At 47.6% G+C, this 20,410-nt stretch overlaps 1 protein-coding gene across 1 annotated transcript; it reads right to left on the reverse strand.

The window, feature by feature from the left end:
• Positions 1-4,108: 4,108 nt before the first annotated feature.
• vsx1 (visual system homeobox 1 homolog, chx10-like) lies at positions 4,109-19,383 on the reverse strand. Its single transcript, XM_085981871.1, has 5 exons — positions 18,921-19,383; positions 12,497-12,575; positions 9,213-9,336; positions 7,569-7,749; positions 4,109-6,560 (listed from the first exon to the last, which is right to left on the reverse strand). The coding sequence occupies exons 1-5, from the start codon at positions 19,309-19,311 to the stop codon at positions 6,286-6,288; spliced, it is 1,050 nt and encodes a 349-aa protein (XP_085837997.1). The 5' UTR covers positions 19,312-19,383; the 3' UTR covers positions 4,109-6,285.
• Between the last annotated feature and the right edge of the window lie 1,027 nt (positions 19,384-20,410).

Genomic DNA, 20,410 nt, shown 5'->3' on the forward strand with positions numbered 1-20,410 from the left:
ATGAGTTATTCCCGGGGGTGGGGGGAGAATATGAGAACCGCACCTGACATCCACACACTCATTCTTCCAGTAGAGGCCATTGGACAGTGGTTGTGAACAGAAACCATGGCAATTTTGCCCCTTGATCCAACTCAGGGCACTGAGATCCATAGTGGTGCTCTTAGTACCAACGCAACTGAGATTTACTACAAGCCCACTGACTCCCACAGCTACCTGGACTACACTTCCTCCCACCCCGCTTCCTGTAAGGACTCTATTCCATTCTCCCAGTTTCTCCGCCTCCGCCGTATCTGCTCCGACGATGCCACCTTCCACACCAGTGCTTCAGACATGTCTTCCTTTTTCCGCAACCGAGGATTCCCCTCTACCGTGGTTGACACTGCCCTCGACCGTGTCAGTTCTATCTCCCGCACCTCTGCCCTCACCCCTGCCCCTCCCTCCCGGAACCACGATAGGGTTCCCCTTGTCCTCACCTTTCACCCCACCAGCCTCCACATTCAACGGATCATCCTCCGGCATTTCCGCTACCTCCAAAGTGATCCCACCACCAAACGTATCTTCCCCTCCCCTCCCCTTTCAGCATTCCGCAGGGACCGCTCTCTCCGAGACACCCTAGTCCACTCCTCTATCACCCCAAACAGCCCTTCCCCTTCGCCTGGCACCTTCCCGTGCAAGCGGAGGAGATGTAACACCTGCCCCTATACCTCCCCCCTCCCCACTGTCCAGGGCCCCAAACACCCCTTCCAGGTGAAACAGCGATTTACTTGTACTTCTCGCAATCTAGTATACTGTATTCGCTGCTCACGATGCGGTCTCCTCTACATTGGGGAGACCAAACGCAGATTGGGTGACCGCTTTGCGGAACACCTCCGTTCAGTCCGTAAGGGTGACCCCGAGCTTCCGGTCGCCTGTCATTTCAATTCACCGCTCCATTCCCACTCGGACCTCACCGTCCTTGGCCTCTTGTACTGTTCCACGGAAGCTCAACGTAAACTCGAGGAACAGCACCTCATCTTCCGATTAGGCACTCTGCAGCCTTCCGGTCTCAATATCGAGTTCAACAATTTCAGATCATAACCTCGGCCCCCATTTCATTTTCACTTATATTTTTCCACTCCTTTCCTTTCCCCCCCCCCTTTCCTTTTGTTTCTCTCTCACACCTGGCAGCTATCTTTTGCCCTGCCAGTACACTTTACACCTAATCACAGCCTATTACCATCTCGTCTAGCTTCTAATCTCTTTTACTTCTTTTGGTTCTTTTATTCTTTTGTCCGATCGCAGCCCTGCCTTCGATCTAGTTCCTTTTCTCTCCAGTTTTGAAGAAGGGTCAAACCCGAAACGTCAACTCAAATTTCTCTCCACGGATGTTGCCTGACTTGCTGAGTTTTTCCAGCATTTTCTGTTGTTATTTCAACTGAGATCACATACTTGGTATACACCAGAGAAGCAAACCCAGGACTTTCTGAGGTGGTCTACTTTACCTCCTCAGAGTTAATTGAATGGGGAGTAGGATTCCCCTATGACCTTGCTATATCTTGCCAACTTGGAGAGGGTGCAGAGGAGATTTCCCAGAATAGTATGAGGAACTTCAGTTATGTGGAGAGACTGGAGAAGCTGGGATTGCTTTCCTTAGAACAGAGAAGGTTAAGGGAAGATTTAGTGGAGGTGTTCCAAATTATATGGAGTTTTGAAAGAGACTGGCAGGAGTCGGTAACCAGAGGACACAGATTTAAGATAATTGCCAAAACAACCAGAGAAGATATCATAAGAAATGTTTTTACACAATCTATTGGAAGCAGATTCAATCATAACTTATAACAGGGAATTGGATGTATACTCGAAAAGAAAAAATTTGCAGGGCTATGGGGAAAGAGCAGGGGAATGGGGCTAATTGGGTAGCTCTTTCAAAGAGCCAATACAGGCACGATAGGTTGAATGGCCTCTGTGCTGTATGATTCTAATTTTGTTTTAATTCCTGCTTTCCTTATAGTGTCGCTATCTCCATGATTACTATCAATGCCACTCTGCAATCTGTGAGTGTAACTCACATCCACAATTACGAAGTAAAAAGGTGCAAAGGTGCAATGAAAAAGCAAAGCATATTTACTGCAAATTGAATGTTTATTCTGCATCACACATCAGCATCTAAAACATTTGAATAATTACCGAAGGAAAATAGATTACATATAAAGTTTTATATATCTATACAGCGAAAGTGCTTTCTGACAAACATGACAGGACCAAGACTATTGGTCTAAAACATGCCAGTTCCACAGATTTTTTTTGTTTGCCACAGAATAATTTATACTTTCTACTCTTAAGAATGTTCATCCTGAAGCATATTTCCACCATCATACGTTACTGTAAAGAAGTCATTCTGGTTTATTAAACATTTTGTGTTTTGTTTAGATACAATGCAGGCTGTGTTCTGGCCAACAATGGGCAATTGGTCATAAAGTAGACACAAGTGTACAAAACTACACCTAGAAAGAAAACTCTAGATTTCAATCCTGCTGGTATATTGTAACTCAAAAGGTAGTCAAATCCTAATCCAAGCCAATCAGGTTTGTGATGCTTGCATCAAGGATTTTATATTGAGCGGTATTGGATGCAATTAGTTACAAAGACCCTCAGCTTGCCTTGAAGGGCATGTCCTGTAATTATACCTCTACTGCCATCGTAACCTGAACAGAATGCTCCCACCCCCCAACATCACCCGCCACCACTGCCCAGTTTCATTAAGGTATGTTCTTGATCAGCCAAATGTGGAATCATAGAATCTACCAGCACACAGCAGGCCATTCGGCCCATCATGCCTGTGCCAGTTCTTTGAAAGAGTTATCCAATTAGTCCCACTGCCCCCGCTCTTTCCCCATCGCCCTGTAGAAAAACAATAGATCCACTTCAGTAGCATATCAAACCTATGCAGTGTCTTTTATGGCTATTTTCCTGATCTGTAGCAATGGTTTTCATATTAAGGACCAATGCCTTCCCTTCACCTGTCAATTTCAGCCAGCATGCTTCCCATGTGCCCCTGGGTTTTTATTCATGGCCTCCCGGCTGTAGGATATCAGCCTGGCATACAGCAACATCACCACCCCTTCCTTTACTTTTCTCTCCAGCCATTAGGAGGCAAGTATTTGTCCCACTGCCATACAGTCGAAGCAGCTCATCAGGTGAAGTGAGTGAGGCACCATCTCACCCATAGGGTTGCCAAATGTAGTTGGATGTATTCCTGGAGGTTTAAATCACATGGCCTCCCACCTCTAACTGCCCCGCTCCCACACTCCTGCCATTGGTCGATCGACATCCATCCTCATGCCGCCCCACCCCCATACTCCTGCCATTGGTCGCTTGACACATCCATCCTCATGCTGCCCCACCCCCACACTCCCGTCATTGGTCGCTCGACACATCCATCTCATTCTGCCCACCTTCCTATGTCAATTAAGAAGCGAACAGACTCTGCATTAGCCAATTGAATGATTACGGGCCAATGATTCTTGACTGTCAGTCAAACAGTCTCTTCCCCCCCCCCCCCCCCATCTCCAATATTTTTATAACTAATAAACAAAATGTTCAAAGAAAATGAACGATACACAATTATTTTTTATTGTCCCTGTGATTTTGCTGCCAGGTGTCGCTTGTAGCAGTGTCTGGGAGAACAATCTTCAATTCCTGAAGACTCCAGGACTATCCCAGAGGGTTGGTAACTCTACTGGCCTAGAATTGTCAGACTTGCAATGGCTGCAGAATGGCACACGCACAAAATTTAAAAGAACAATTTCTGTCTTTGGAATATTCCCTGCGCAAAACTGCAACTGGCAGCCGAAAGACCATTTGCAAAAAACTTGCATTCGTTTGTAATTTAAAAAAAAAACCCTTTAAGCTTGTCCTCGGGGTGACTGGGGCTCTGTTCCTGCAATGGGCCTGCTGCCACAGTGACAAGCCGGCTTGGTTACGGCGTGTGCCTCACCTGCTCAAACACAGACTGCCACCACTGTCAGACAGTAAGTGAACGGGCCCCTTAACATAGGACGACTGGTCCAGTAGAGGTATTTCTCCCCCCCGCCCCCCCCCCCCCCCCCACTTGGCCTGGCCAGGGTGCACTGCAGCAACTCGCCAAGACTTCTTCAACAACACTTCCCAAACCCGTGACCTCTACCACCTAGAAGGGCAGCAGGTGCATGGGAACACCATCGCCTCCAACCTCCTCTCCCAAGTCACACACCATCCTGACTTGGACATATATCGTCGTTCCTTCATCGTTGCTGGGTCAAAATCCTGGAACACCCTACCTGACAGCACCATGGGAGTACCTTCACCACACTGAAGGAGACCCACCACCACCACCTTCTCATGGAAAAGTAGGGATGGACAATAAATGTCGGCCTTGCCACCAACACCCACATCCAGAGAATTCATTTTTTTAAAATACTGCTACCAATGGGCCATACTGGGAAAGTCAGGAGCTGACAGTGTGAGGAAGGTCTCACACAGACCTAGAGTCCATCCATCTCTCCATCTCTTGAAAATACCCCAAACAGCGAGACAACCTTTAGGATTATGGCTCTCAACAAAGCATTAACAGGGAACACTAATCTAGAAAAGCACAGAGTAACGCAAATATTCTTTTCTGTCAAAACAAAATGTGAGGAAACAAACTTTAAAAAAGACAGAATTTATCAAGTCTTCAGCAATCACACGAGTATTCACTTCACAACTGAACCTAAAAATCATTTACAAATCAAATATATTAACAGAAATATCTTTCAAAAAGACATCAGCAATGTGTAAAGTCCGACTCATCATTTGTTTGCTGCTCACTCTTAGGTCAGTTTGCGAAATGGGCCCACGGCACTGAGCTTTGAAACAGGATCAACTGGGAAAGATTTTAGGATTTTAGGGTTTGTGCTGTTTAGGAACTCTGTGCATTCCATACAATTGAAGTAAAAGGAATGTCATTTGGTATAATTAAAATATTAGCCAGCTAGGAGTATGCTACAAGGCTGTAAAACAATCCCGGTTCAAATGCGTCCAAAATCCTTGTGTGTTTTGTAAGGCATCAGAACCTAGAAATTGTATTACATCCCAGTCCATACATTACCCACTGCATAACACACCCATACATGACCCACTGCATAACACACCCAGCATCCATACATGACCCACTGCATAACATACCCAGCACCCATACATTACCCACTGCATAACACACCCAGCCCATGCGATTCCCTCTGCAAGACACACTACAGCCAGTGCATTAGCCTCTGTATAACACACCCCAGCCTCCATACTACCCTCTGTATATAATGTCCTAGTCTATGTTACCCTGCGTAACACCCCCGCCCATGTGTTACTCTCTGCGTGTTTCAGCCTATTTGTTACTTTCTTGGCAATGCACTCCAGCCTACTTGCCACTCGCTCTGTGCACTTTACATTGAGTCGCAAACTTCAGTCTACATTTTACCCTCAAAGAAAACTCATTTTTTCCAAGGTCGCATTTTTTTGTTAATTTTTCTCTTTCTCACCCTTTCGCTCTCTGTAAACCATTCTCCAACCAAGAGGGCAGAAAGGTCTCTACCAATGCAACTCTTCAGTCAACAGCTAGGAGATACCCAAGAGAAAATTGAAGTGATGCCATCTTCCTCGGGGAAGTAATTTGCATTCGCTTTTATTTCCTTACCCCTCCCATCCATCAGAGATTGGGGACTTCTTATATAGGGGACTGCCGCCACTTCCCGCCACTGCAATGGACAATCCATTCACACACCAATTTGCGTCTTCACTGCCTCAGCTATTACTCCTTTCGTGCGTACAATCTTCCTGTTACTGCAGCTACCTGCTACCATTCACATACATGTTTTCCACCTCAAAGGCCATATGTTTCCATATGGACTGGGATCGCCTCTCTCCATTCACGGGTGTGGGGGGGGGGGCAGCATTATTCAGCAGTAAGAGAAGGTGGGACGGAGATGGTACAGTGTTTTGCCATGATATTTTCTATCCTGCATATATTCCATTGGAATGCCCTGCTTTACATCATACATTTATCAGGAGTAAGCTACAAGTCTATTTGTAGGTCATCGGTTTAATGACCAATAAACCAATAGCAGCTCAATGGCAGAGGTAAATTAGTCGTTGCCCTCTTTTGCTGTGGTATCCCCCATGTATTTTCACCACTGTAGGAGCCTGATGTAAATGGGGCGAGTGCAGTTCCTCTATGAGGGAGACTGTTCCCCCGCCCTGGGCCCCATCTGTTCAGACAGTAGCATTGTGACAATTTTAATTTTTCTTCGGTCCTCTATGTCTGTTCTCCATGTCAGACGGCCTAGAAATACATTGCTTCAGACTGCTGTTCTTGCTCGATGGTTTTTCTGTGCTGGAGAGGTCCAAGGCCATGTTGTCTTCTTCAGCTGTGCTGGCACGGTTGGTTACGCGCACCCGGTCTGTGCCCACATCAGTCTGCGACGCCTCTACGCTGCGCTCCACATAATCCTCTCCCACAGTTTCGACGCTTTTCGTTTTCAGTGTTGGGTCAACAGATTTTTTATGCATTCCTAGATTTTAATTAAAGGCTGGTTAGTGATAACCAACTCACTTGGATTTCTCTATTTTTCCCCCTCTTTCTTTATCTCCCTGCATATTTCATTTTTTTACTAAATCATTCCAGTCGGTATTATAACAGTTCACACGGTTGGCCTCTTACTTACTGGCTTGTAGCATTGTAGAATCTTACAGCACAGAAAGAGGCCACTGAACCTATGAAAGAGCTCTACAATTATCCCCAATCCCCCTACTCTTTCCCCACAGCCCTGCAAATGCTGCCTTTTCAAGTATATATCCAATGAAATTAGACAGAGAGACTGCTCTTGAAAACCATCCAGAGGAAGTTCACAGGTGAAAGCTGAACTATCCCGGTTATGTTTCCAAACTGTTTAAAATTAGCGCACAATCAGAAGTGCCATGTAATGGTGAGTTACCCCTTTACTGATCTACATGGCCCAGGAGCTTCCTTATTTACCAAGTGTCTAGTGTTCAGGACCAAGGACTGGGATCACAGCACCTTAAACAGGTAAACTGCAACCCATATTTTTAAATATTTAATTCCATCCCCATTCACACTGTGGTTTTAATGGGGATTGCTCTTTAAACCAGAATCTCCATTTCACCTGGGATGGGGGAAGGGTCTGCAGAAGAAATTTATTAACGCCCCTCATGACATTCCTGACAATAAATGTCAGACGGCCTAGAAATACATTGCTTCGGACTGCTGTTCTTGCTCGACGGTTATACAATTGACAGTTTTAAGGAAATTGTACAGAATCCAGCAAATTGTATAGGTTTTTGCTGCCATTTAAAAAAATAATAATACAATAATGGGGGTGAAATTAGTCTCGGGCCATAGCATGAAACGGCGGGCACTAGCAAAGCAGCAGTTCCTGTTACACCCCGCCCCGTTTCCTTTTCCAGGGTGTGAAACAGGCTGACCATTCACTTTCACCCGTTGACACTACGGCCCCAGACTAACCTCACCAACCACCTCCCAATAATCTGCAGTTTCTTACCGAGCAGCCAGGGGGCGCAAGATCCTACCAGACCATTTTTGCCGGAGTTGAGTATGGATTCGGGCAGTGGGATGGAGTGCCTGACCATGGCTCCATACAGTCCGTACTCAGCCATCACACTGCTCCTGCCCCAGCACTTCTCCCGCTTCCTCCACTTCGCTCTTCGGTTCTGAAACCACACCTGAGGAGGACATAGGGCGGACAAACTTTATCTGGAAACTCTAAACTTCCACCGCTATTGCATCCTGTTGATGGCGCTCCATGGTGGAGGCCAGCACCTGAGTGCAAGAATCTTCAGTCATTAGTGCCAAGTGGGCAATCTTACTTGGCCTCCTCCCGAGGTCCTCCCACCATCATGGATGCCAGTGTTCAGCCATTTTGGTTCATTCCATGTGACATTAAGTGGCTGAGTGCACTGGACACAGCAAAGGAATCAGCCATGGCTCAATGGTAGCAATCTCAGGACATCCCAAAGCACTTCACAGCCAATGAAGTACTTTTTGACGTGTATTAAGAACATACGGCCCCTCGAGCCTACTCCGCCATTCAGTAAGATCATGGCTGATCTTCAACTTCAACTCCACTTTCCTGCCCTATCCCCATATCCCTTAATTCCTCTGGAGTCCAAAAATCTATCTCTCTCAGCCTTCAATATACTCAATGACTGAGCATTCACAGCACTTTGGAGCAGAGAATTCCAAAGATTCACAACCCTCCAAGTGAAGAAATTCCTCCTCATTTCAGTCTTAAAAGGCCGGCCCCTTATCCTGAGGCTATGCCCCCTAGTTCTAGACTCTCCAGCCAGGGGAAACAAATCTCTCAGCATCCACCCTGTCAATTCCCCATAGAATCTTGTATGTTTCAATGAGACCACTTCTCATTCATCTAAACTCCAGAGTATAGGCCCAATCTACTCAATCTCTCATCATAGGACAACCCTCTCACCCCAGGGATCAATCTAGTGAACCTTCGTTGCACCGCCTCTAAGGCAAGTATATCCTTCTTTAAATAAGGAGACAAAAACTGTGCACAGTACTCCAGGTGTGGTCTCACCAAGGCCCTGTACAATTGTAGCAAGACTTACTGCAATTACTGTTGTAATGTAGGAAATGCGGCAGCCAATTTGCGCACAAGATTTCATAAACAGCAATGTGATAATGACCAGATCACTCATTTTACGTGTTAGTTGATGGATAAATATTGGCCAGGACACTGGGAGAACTCCCCTGCTTTTCTTTGAAATAGTGCCGTGGGATCTTTTACATTTACCCGAGAGGGCAGATGGGGCCTCGGTTTAACGTCTCATCCAAAAGACGGCACCTCCAACAATAAAGCACTCTCAGTACAGCACTAGAGTGTAAACCTAGATTTTGTGCTCAAGTCTCTGGAGTGGGCCTTGAACCCACAACCCTCAGACAGAGGCACGAGCACTACCAACTGAGCCAAGGCTGACACCTAAACACAACTAACAGGCTCATTAGTAAGGAAAAGAATTTCGTATTATTTTAATTCCCATTTTGGACTTCAAGTGATTAGTGTTAAGCAATCGCATCCAATTAGACCATAACTGAGATGTTTTATGTGCGTGCAAGTCCTGGGAACCCCATTTCTGGATGGTGCAGGATGAGCTGTTTGTGAATTTACCTGTATTCGGTCCTCAGCGAGTTCTGTCTTCATAGCTAACATTTCTCTGGCATACACGTCTGGGTAATGAGCCTCGTTAAAAGATTTCTCCAGTTCCTCCAACTGGTGAGCTGTGAACACGGTCCTGTGGCAATCAAAGATCAGACAAATTTGTCACACACAAGGAAAGAAGGAAAGTAAATCTTGCATTGAAACAATGCCCTTCACAACCTCAGGATATCCCAAAGCACTTTACAGCCAATGAAGTATTTCTGAAGTGTAGCCACTGTTACAGTGTAGGAATATAAGAACTCGGAGCAGGAGTAGGCCATTTGGACCTTCGAGCCTACTCCGCCATTCAATAAGATCAGGAGTTGGCCATTCAGCCTCTTGTGCCTGTTCCGCCATTCAATTAGATCATGGCTGATCTGCATCTCAACTTTATTTTCCCACTTTTGCTCCATATCTCGATACCCTTACCTAATAAAAATACATATTCATATAAACATATGAATTAGTCCCTCGAGCCTGCTCCGCCATTCAATAAGATCATGGCTGATCTGATTAATCCACATTCCCGCCTACCCCCGATAACCTTTCACCCCCTTGCTTATCAAGAATCTATCTACCTCTGCCTTAAAAATATTCAAAGACTCTGCTTCCACCGCCCTCTGAGGAAGAGAGTTTCAAAGACTCGCGACCCTCTGAGAAAATATTTCTCCTCATCTCTGTCTCAAATGGGCGACCTCTTATTTTTAAACAGTGACCCCTAGTTCTAGATTCTCCCACAAGAGGAAACATCCACTCCACATCCACCCTGTCCAGACCCCTCAGGATCTCATATGTTTCAATCAAGTCACCTCTTACTCTTCTAAACTCCAGCGGATACAAGCCTAGCCTGTCCAACCTTACCTCATAAGACAATTCATACATTGGTGTACAGTTTTGGTCTCCTTACCCAAGGAAGGATATATTTGCCATAGAGGGAGTGCAACAAAGGTTCACCAGACTGATTCCTGAGATGGGGGGATTGTCCTAGGAGGAGAGATTGAATAGACTATGCCTATATTTTCTAACGTTTAGAAGAATGAGAGGTAATCTCATTGAAACATACAAAATTCTTACAGGGCTTGACAGGGTAGATGCAGGGAGGATGTTTCCCCTGGCTGGGGAGTCTAGAACCAGGGGTCACAGTCTCAGAATAAGGGGTCAGCCATTTAGGACTGAGATGAGGAGAAATTTCTTCACTCAAGAGAGTGGTGAATCTTTGGAATTCTCTACCCCAGCGTGACTGTGGATGTTCAGTCAGAGATCAATAGATTTTTGGATATTAGGGGAATCAAGGGATATGGGGATAGTGCGGGAAAATGGAGTTAGGTCGCAGATGAGCCGTGATCTTATTGAATGGTGGAGCAGGCTCAAGGGGCCGAATGGTCTACTCCTGCTCCTATTTCTTATGTTCTTATATTCAGCATCACAGCTCCTTCGAAAGACATTGGGGGAGGGAGTGAAATCAGTCTTGGGCGATAGCGCGAAATGGGCAATAGCAAACCACCCAGCCCATGTTGCTACCCGCCCCATTGAAATCAACAGGAAAAGAACATCAGGCACAGCATAAAACATGCTGCCGATTCTGTTTCACGCTGGCCTCAGAGACCAATTTCATCCCCCCCCCCCCCGCCCCATTAAATCCCTGTGTAAAGTCAGATCACCAACAAAGCAAATGCAGTCCAAATACCAGGGAATGGGGCACAAAGTATGCGGTATAATTGTTAAACAGCAGCACAGTGGCATTGCCTTTATATGCTACAGGTTCATTAGTGAGGAAAAGAATTTTGTATTATCATTTTAATTCCCATTTTGGACTTCAAGTGATTAGTGTTAAGCAATTGCGTCCAATTAGACCATAACTGAGATGTTATGTGTGTGGGAAGTCCCGGTAACCCCATTTCTGGATGGTGCAGGATGTAAGCAACACCATGTTAGCCCTCAACTATAATGAGGACGTGAGTAAAAGGTAGACACATTAAACAGCTTTGCTACAGCCTTTCTGTCTTGCATTGCTATAAATCAAAATGGTGGCATGCTCCAAAGTAACAGCCACCTTTAATAATCAGATAGCAAAATACTGCAGATGTTGGAAATCTGAAATAACAACAGAAAAAGCTAGACAAACTCAGCAGGCCAGGCAACATCCATGGAGAGGGAAACAGAGTTAACATTTCAGGTCGAAACCCTTCTTCAGAAGTGAGAAAAAAAACAGGAAAGGAAACAGATGAAAAAGCAAGTTGGGGGCTGGGAAATGGGGGAGGGGATGATAGAACAAAAGGGAAGGTTTGTGAGAAGTAAAGAGACATTAAGAGATACTCAAGGCGAGACGAGATGGTAATAGGACAGATTAAGAAACAATAGATGGCTCTAGATGAAATGTGAAATGCGCTAGCAGAATGAAAGATAGCTGCCATGTGGGAGAAATAAAGAGAAAAGGCACAAACCAAAAGTGTGGATAAAAAATATATAAATATGATAGGGGCTGACGTTATGATCTGAAATTGTTGAACTCGATATTGAGTCCGGAAGGCTGTGAAGTGCCTAAACGGAAGATAATCATACTGCCCATTTCAAATTGATTCTGCATATATAGAAAAAATAATTTCAACATAGGAAGACTTCAGAACTTTTGAACTTTTTAAAGTCCCAATAGCAGGTAAGGGAGGAGACCACAGCGTTAACTTTAACCCATACTGAAAATCTAAACCTGAAAGACATAACCAGCAGCAGCAAATTAATTATAAATCCCCAACAGATTGAAACAATTAAAAGCTCTCAAACTAGGGGAAATGTTCAGTTTCCTTCAATTATCTGCCATTTCTCACCAGCCGCAACCCCCCCCCCCCCCAAACACCTTCCTCTCCAGGTAGTACTGACTCTGGTTGGGGTATAGTTCCACCAAATGCGCCTGGTCCCAATGCATAGCCCTGAGAGCGAGTGTCAGTGACATGGTTATGGACGGTAATACATCATCACCGGTCGCCTATTGTCTATCATCGGAATCTAACCCGACGCCTTCCTGGGTCTCTATGGCATTCTGATCTCATCACCAACCCAGAATCCGGGCCTTTCAATCATAGGATCATATTCCACACGAGGAGGCCAATCGGCCCATCGTGCCTGTACCAGCTCTTTGAACCCGGCTCCAGGCAAAATGCGATTTAACAAGGCGAGATTCAATTCCAGCGCCCTTTGGCAGTGCACCTCGACACTGTCGCTGTTCACTGCAGATTTTCAACAAAGCCCACACATACCTGTGTCGCCTCTTCTTCCTTTTCATCTGCGACACTGCCGAATTCTTCAGGTCGCTGCGATCACATGAGGTGTTATCATCTGATGAGAAGGGAAGGGATTAGACCACAGGCACTGTTACATCCAGCAAACCCAAAACAGCTGGTAAAAACACAATCCCCCGCTGTTGGACCACTCATTCAAATCGGCGTGGCAGTTTGGGAATTTTAATTCAGTTAAAAAAGAAGCCGGTCTCAGTAAAAGTGACCCTGAATCTGTGGTTGTTGTTAAAAACCCATCTGGTTCAATAATGTCCTTTAGGGAAGGAAATCTGCCATCCTGGCCTTATGCGACTTTAGTCCCCACACAAATGTGGTTGACTCTTAACTGCCCTCTGAGGTGTATTGCCATCTTCTCAGGGCAAGTAGAGATGGGCAATAAATGCCTGGCCCACATCCCGAGAATTAATAAAAAATAAATTCGTTTAAATATCAATACTTTTCTATCAAAAACGTTTTGTGTACCCAGCACACTTTATTTGATCCGTTGAATTATTTTAAGGAACCTGTTGCTCCGATTCTTCTGCCAAGTTTAAAATGCCAGATGTTTAGTCAGTTTTCCCGACCTGATTTGGAAACCACAATGAAGCAGTTGCAATGATCTGGTGTGCTGTATGCTGCAGTGTTTAGATAGCACACTCTCCGAGGGAATGTACAGCAGGCCCGGGGCCGAGTCAGTCACGACTCGTGTACAAGCCGGGATATTATTTAGGGTACAATACAAAAGAAAATACTGCAGATGCTGGAAATCTGAAATAAAAACAGAAAATGCTGGAGACATTCAGCAGGCCAGGCAGCATCTGTGAAGAGAGAAACAGAGTTAACGTTTCAGGTCGATGACCTTTCATCAGAACTGGAAAAAAGCAGAAAATGGAACAGATTTTAAAGCAAGTTTAGGGGCTGGGAAATGGGGGAGGGGATGAAAGAACAAAGGGGAAGGTCTGTGATAGGATAAAAGGCAGGAGAAGTAGAGAGGCATTAAGAGATATTCAAGGCAAGAGGGGATGGTAATGGGACAGGTTAAGAAACAAAGGATGGCTCTAGATGAAGTGTGAATTGCACTGGCAGAATGAAAGACAGTTGCCATGTGGGAGGGAAGAAAAAAAAAGCACAAACAAAAAGTGTGGATAAAAAAAAAAATATATATATATATATATATATATATATATGATAGGGGCCGAGGTTATGATCTGAAATTGTTGAACTCTATGTTGAGTCCAGAGGGCTGAAAAGTGCCTAATCGAAAGATGAGGTGCTTTTCCTTGAGCTTATGCTGAGCTTCCATGGAACAATGCAAGAGGCCAAGGACGGTGAGGTCCGAGTGGGAGTGGTGCGAAGAATTAAAGTGATAGGTGACCGGAAGCTCAGGGTCCCCCTTACGGATTGAATGGAGGTGTTCCTCAAAGCGGTCACCCAATCTGCGTTTGGTCTCCCCAGTGTAGAGGAGACCACATTGTGAGCAGCGAATACAATATACTAAATTGCAAGAAGTACAAGTAAATTGCTGTTTCACCTGCAAGGGGTGTTTGGAGCCCTGGACAGTGGGAAGGGGGGAGGTATAAGGGCATGTGTTGCATCTCCTGCGCTTGCATGGGAAGGTGCCGGGTGAAGGGGAAGGGCTGCTGGGGTTGATAGAGGAGTGGACTAGGGTGTTGCGGAGGGAGCGGTCACTACAGAATGCTGAAAGGGGAGGTGAGGGGAAGATGCGTTTGGTGGTGGGATCACGCTGGAGGTGGCGGAGGATGATCCGTTGAATGTGGAGGCTGGTGGGGTGAAAGGTGAGGACAAGGGGAACTCTATCGTGGTTCCGGGAGGGAGGGGCAGGGGTGAGGGCAGAAGTGCAGGAGATAGAACGGACATGGTCGAGGGCCGTGTCAACCACTGTAGAGGGGAATCCTCGGTTGAGGAAAAAGGAAGACATGTCGGAAGCACTGGTATGGAAGGTGGCATCGTCAGAGCAGATGCGGCGGAGACGGAGAAACTGGGAGAATGGAATAGAGTCCTTACAGGAGGCGGGGTGGAAGGACGTTTAGTCCAGGTAGCTGTGGGAGTCAGTGGGCTTGTAGTGAATGTTTGTCAATAACCCACCCCCAGAGATGGAGACAGAGAAGTCGAGGAAGGGAAGGGGAGAGTCGGAGATGGACCATGTGAAGGCAAGGGAAGGGTGGAAATTGGAAGCAAAGTGAATGAAATTATCTAGTTCAGGGCGAGAGCAGGAAACGGCACCGATACAGTCATCAATGTACCGGAAAAAGAGGCGGGGGAGGGGACCAGAGTAGGACTGGAACAAAGAGTGTTCCATATATCCCACGAAAAGGCAGGCACAGCTAGGACCCATACAGGTTCCCATAGCAACACCTTTGATTTGGAGGAAATGAGTGGAGTCAAAGGAGAAGTTGTTCAATGTGAGAACAAGTTCAGCCAGGCGGAGGAGGGTGGTGGTGGATGGGGACTGGTTGGGCCTCTGTTCAAGGAAGAAGTGGAGTGCCCTCAGGCCATCCTGGTGGGGGGTGGAGGTGTAGAGGGATTGTATGTCTAGTGAAAAGGAGGTGGTTGGGGCCAGGAAACTGGAAACTGTTAAAGAGGGTGTCGGAAGAGTCGCGGATGTAGGTGGGAAGAGACTGGACAAGAGGAGAAAAAAGAGTCGAGATAGGAAGAGATAAGTTCCGTGTGGCAAGAACAGGTTGAAACGATGGGTCTACCAGGGCAGTCCTGTTTGTGGATCTTGGGAAGGAGGTAGAAGCAGGCTGTGCGGGGTTGGGGAACTCTCCCACATGGCAGTTGTCTTTCATTCTGCCAGCGCAATTCACACTTCATCTAGAGCCATCCTTTGTTTCCTAACCTGTCCCATTACCATCCCCTTTTGCCTTGAATATCTCTTAATGTCTCTTTAATTCTCCTGCCTTCTATCCTATCACAGACCTTCCCTTTTGTTCTTTCATCCCCTCCCCCATTTCCCAGCAACTAAACTTGCTTAAAAATCTGTTCCATTTCCTGCTTTTTTCCAGTTCTGACGAAAGGTCATCGACCTGAAACATTAACTCTGTTTCTCTCTCCACATATGCTGCCTGACCTGCTGAGTGTCTCCAGCATTTTCTGTTTTTATTTTATATTATTTAGGGTAACTGGTCCAATAGCCTCCACTCAAAGTAAACGGCAGGAACACTTGCATATTAAACAGTGGGTCTCAATTCATTTCACAGGCACCCTTATAAAACTCCAGCCCCTTTTTTATGTATACTTTCAACGTTTTAAATCATGTTTTTGCGTTTAACTTCTAATTAAAGATTTCACTGCCTGAAAATGAAATCTAGTTTGCCAACTTCAGATTATAAAACCAAAGAGGAAATTGTAAATCTTCAATTTGGTAGAAAAATATACAGGAATATAAAAAGTGGATTTGAATAAAAATAGACGGTGTGAACAATGCTGTGGTCTGATATTTATCTCTTTGCAGTAACTAGAAACGATCAAACAAATGTACATGTCCCGAAACCAACCTTATCAGATAGCTCTTCAATAGTATCCACCTCCACCTCCCGCCCACTTTCTCCCTCCATTCAATGTCAGTCTAGCACCCGAACCGCCTGCTCTGACAGGTTTCTATTATTGATAGTAATACGATAAAGCCCAACAGAATTCACTTGTTGTAAATGGAAAGCTGACTGTCTCAGTACCGACCTGAAGATTAGTCACTCCGCTTTCCCCACCACACACACACACACACACACGTTGCTAACTGCACAGGACTGCAGAATTCCCCCAAAGTGGAGAAATACAAGGGGGAGGAAGGAGGGAGTGGAGAGGGAATCACTGGGCAAAACAACTCCAAACACAGTGAAAGGACGTTTGGCCAACTGCAGACAAACACACCGCATGAACCAGTGTTGGAGATAGAAGTGAGTCAAGGATCGTGGCGCCGAGCATTGGTCAAGAACTATTCAACCCCATTTTCTCTGCCCGACCTCCTCTGTATTTCCAACCTTTGTTTCTAGTGTTTTCCATTTTTTTTTTAAAAAATAGAGAACTACAAGTATACATTTAATACATAGGGAGAATTTGGTTACAAATATGCGCCTATACATTAGAAATCATTTAGTTGTTTCCTGGAAAGGGGACATTGCATCTTTGCAGAAACCGTTAAAAATAAAGACTTGTATTTATATACCGGCTTTCACCGGACGTCCCAAAGCGTTTTACATCCGATGAAGTACGTTTTTGAGGTAGTAATCACTGTTGTAATGCAGGGAAACGGGCAGCCAGTTTGCGCACAGCAAGATCCCACAAACAGCAGTGAGATAAATCAGATCACCTGTTTTTGTGATGTTGATTAAGGTATAAAGATTGGCCAGGACACCGGGGAGAACTCCCCTGCTCTTCTTTAATAGTGCTCTGGGATCTGTTACATCCACCTGAGAGGGCAGACAGAAACTCCGTTTAAAGTCTCATCCCATAGACAGCAGCTGCTCCTGGGACAGCGCAGCGGTCCCTCAGTACTACACTGGCGTGCCAACCTAGATTGTGTCTCTGGAGCAGGACTGGAATCCACAATCTTCTGACTCAGAGGCGAGAGTGCTGCCCACGAGCCGCCACTGACACCCTGTATCCTACATACAGTCTTATATGAAGAGGTTGCTGCCAAGTCCTATAGCTGGAGGTACAGGTAGGATAAGGGGACGCGCATCCATACATGTACAGTGAGGGAGGGAGAGAGAGGGAAAGAGTTGGAGGGGGGAGTGGGGTGAGATGAGCTGCAGGGTTGGAGGGGAGTGGGGTGAGATGAGGTGCAGGGTTGGAGGGGAGTGGGGTGAGATGAGCTGCAGGGTTGGAGGGGGGAGTGGGGTGAGATGAGCTGCAGGGTTGGAGGGGGGAGTGGGGTGAGATGAGCTGCAGGGTTGGAGGGGGGAGTGGGGTGAGATGAGCTGCAGGGTTGGTGGAGTGGGGTGAGATGAGGTGCAGGGTTGGAGGGAGTGGGTTTGGGGGGAGATGAAGTGCAGGGGTGGAGGGGGAGTGGGGTGAGATGAGGTGCAGGGTTGGAGGGAGTGGGTTTGGGGGGAGATGAAGTGCAGGGGTGGAGGGGGAGTGGGGTGAGATGAGCTGCAGGGATTGGAGGGGGAGTGGGGTGAGATGAGCTGGAGGGTTGGAGGGGGAGTGGGGTGAGATGAGCTGCAGGGTTGGAAGGGAGTGGGGTGAGATGAGGTGCAGGGTTGGAGGGAGTGTGTTTGGGGGGAGTGGGGGGAGATGAAGTGCAGGGGTGGAGGGGAGTGGGGTGAGATGAGCTGCAGGGTTGGAGGGGAGTGGGTGAGATGAGGTGCAGGTTTGGAAGGGAGTGGGGTGAGATGAGGTGCAGGGTTGGAGGGAGTGTGTTTGGGGGGAGTAGGGTGAGATGAAGTGCAGGGGTGGAGGGGAGTGGGGTGAGATGAGGTGCGGGGTTGGAGGGGAGTGGGGTGAGATGAGGTGCGGGGTTGGAGGGGAGTGGGATGAGATGAGGTGTGGGGATGTAGGGGAGTATGGTGAGATGAGGAGCAGGGTTGGAGGGAGTGGGGTGAGATGAGGTGCAGGGTTGGGGGAGCATGGTGAGATGAGGAGCAGGGTTGGAGGGAGTGGGGTGAGATGAGGTGCAGGGTTGGAGAGAGTGGGGATGAGGGGAGTGGGGATGAGGGGAGTGGGGATGAGGGGGGTGCAGGGTTGGAGGGAGTGGGGTGAGATGAGGAGCAGGGTTGGAGGGAGTGGGGTGAGATGAGGTGCAGGGTTGGAGAGAGTGGGGATGAGGGGAGTGGGGTGAGATGAGGTGCAGGGTTGGGGGAGTGGGGTGAGATGAGGTGCAGGGTTGGAGGGAGTGGGGTGAGATGAGGAGCAGGGTTGGAGGGAGTGGGGTGAGATGAGGTGCAGGGTTGGAGGGAGTGGGGTGAGATGAGGTGCAGGGTTGGAGGGAGTGGGGTGAGATGAGGTGCAGGGTTGGGGGAGTGGGGTGAGATGAGGTGCAGGGTTGGAGGGAGTGGGGTGAGATGAGGAGCAGGGTTGGGGGAGTGGGGTGAGATGAGGTGCAGGGTTGGAGGGAGTGTGTTTGGGGGGAGTGGGGTGAGATGAAGTGCAGGGGTGGAGGGGAGTGGGGTGAGATGAGGTGCGGGGTTGGAGGGGAGTGGGGTGAGATGAGGTGCGGGGTTGGAGGGGAGTGGGATGAGATGAGGTGTGGGGATGTAGGGGAGTATGGTGAGATGAGGAGCAGGGTTGGAGGGAGTGGGGTGAGATGAGGTGCAGGGTTGGGGGAGCATGGTGAGATGAGGAGCAGGGTTGGAGGGAGTGGGGATGAGGGGAGTGGGGTGAGATGAGGTTCAGGGTCGGGGAGGGTTGTGCATGGAGTGACACAGGGTGCAGCTCGCTTTACCGGAGTTGTGTTGCGGCTGGTAGTTGTCGAGCAGGGTAACCCTCCGGAGCAGCGGCAGGCGGCTGTGGAGGGCGGCCGGTCCACCGTGCAGCTCCGACAGCACGTCCAGGAAAGCGGGTCCGGGCGGACGGAAGGCGCTGAGCGAGCGGCTGCACAGTAGCCCCAGTCCCAGCCCCGCCGTGAGCAGCGGCAGCGCGTCCCTCGGGGGTGCCCCTGGCGGCGGCCGCTCCTCTCCCGAGTGTCCCGAGTCGACGGCGCTGTCCAGCCCCAGCAGGTCGGTGATGGCGAAGCCCCGGGAGCGGCTGCTTTTCTCGGGCTCCTTGCTGGCGGTCAGAACCTCCCCTGAAAGCAGTTTGCATTCGGTGCCGCAGCTCTTCTCCCTCCCGGTCATGGCGCCGGGCTTTCCTGCTTTCCTTCCTTCCTTCCTTTCTCTCCCTCCCTCCTCCCCCTTTCAGGATCCCGGGGTGAGTAGACGGTTCAGGACACCGGCTGGCATTTGCAGAGGGTTTTTCTATCTGCCTCCCACCCAGCAGGACGCTCCCCAGATCCAATCAGCGGCCGGCCGGCCCCCTCCTGCCCAACCCTCCAGCCTGCCCCCCTTGGCCGACATGCCAGGACTTGTGCGTCCTTTCTTTTAACGGGACCCTTAATATCACTAGTATTTATTGATGCTTTGTCCCTGCCCTCTCCCTCCCTCCCTCCCCAGTTCTCTCCGGCTTTCTAATTATCCTTCATGTTTTATTAATTTGTTCCCCTGAAATGTTCCCATCTCCATCCCTCTAACTGCCCGTTTTGCTCATTTCAAGGGACAGTCTGATCTGCCAAGTACAGAATTGGATATAAATTTAACTTGATGGGACCATATCTTTTTTAAATATTTAGATAAATACAGGGATCAGGATAGAAACGGATTTCCCATTGCTTCACTTAGTGGTTGGTCTGATCAGGGATAGTGACGAACTCATTCTTTACTTTAGGAATTCCAACTAACCAGATTCAATGGGATTTGTTATTTCGGGCTTTTTTGGCACTTTAAATAAACTTTATTTCAGGATTTTTTTAAATTAATGATTCTCAGGAAGGAAAACTGCTCTGACTGAAGATTCAGATTAAGCCTCTGCATCCTTTGGAGTTTCACCAATACTGGGGTTTCCATCCCGCTCTCGACAAGTCAGACCGAACGAAATGTTTGTGTTTAAACTCCAGCCTCAAGTACTCGGGGTGGCTTTTGCAATAAAAAAAATGACCAATCCGAAAACGTCTGTAAGGGGACAGCAAGATAAATATTCCCAAATATTTACTGCCCGAGTCCAGTAGTGTTTTCTTCTGGCCGTCAATCTCCTTTGAGCAGACGAGGGACCCGGTTAAACAGAGGGTCTGCAGAAGGTAGGAATCACTGCAGGGAACGCTGAAACTCCCTCAGCATCTGAACAGAGCAGTCCCAACATTTTTCCCTTTTTATTTCAGGATCCAGTATTTTTATTTTAAAA

Source organism: Somniosus microcephalus, chromosome 3 (genome assembly GCF_052327205.1).
Source record: "Somniosus microcephalus isolate GS21.2 chromosome 3, FLI_Smic_1.0, whole genome shotgun sequence".
Lineage (NCBI taxonomy): Eukaryota > Metazoa > Chordata > Chondrichthyes > Squaliformes > Somniosidae > Somniosus > Somniosus microcephalus.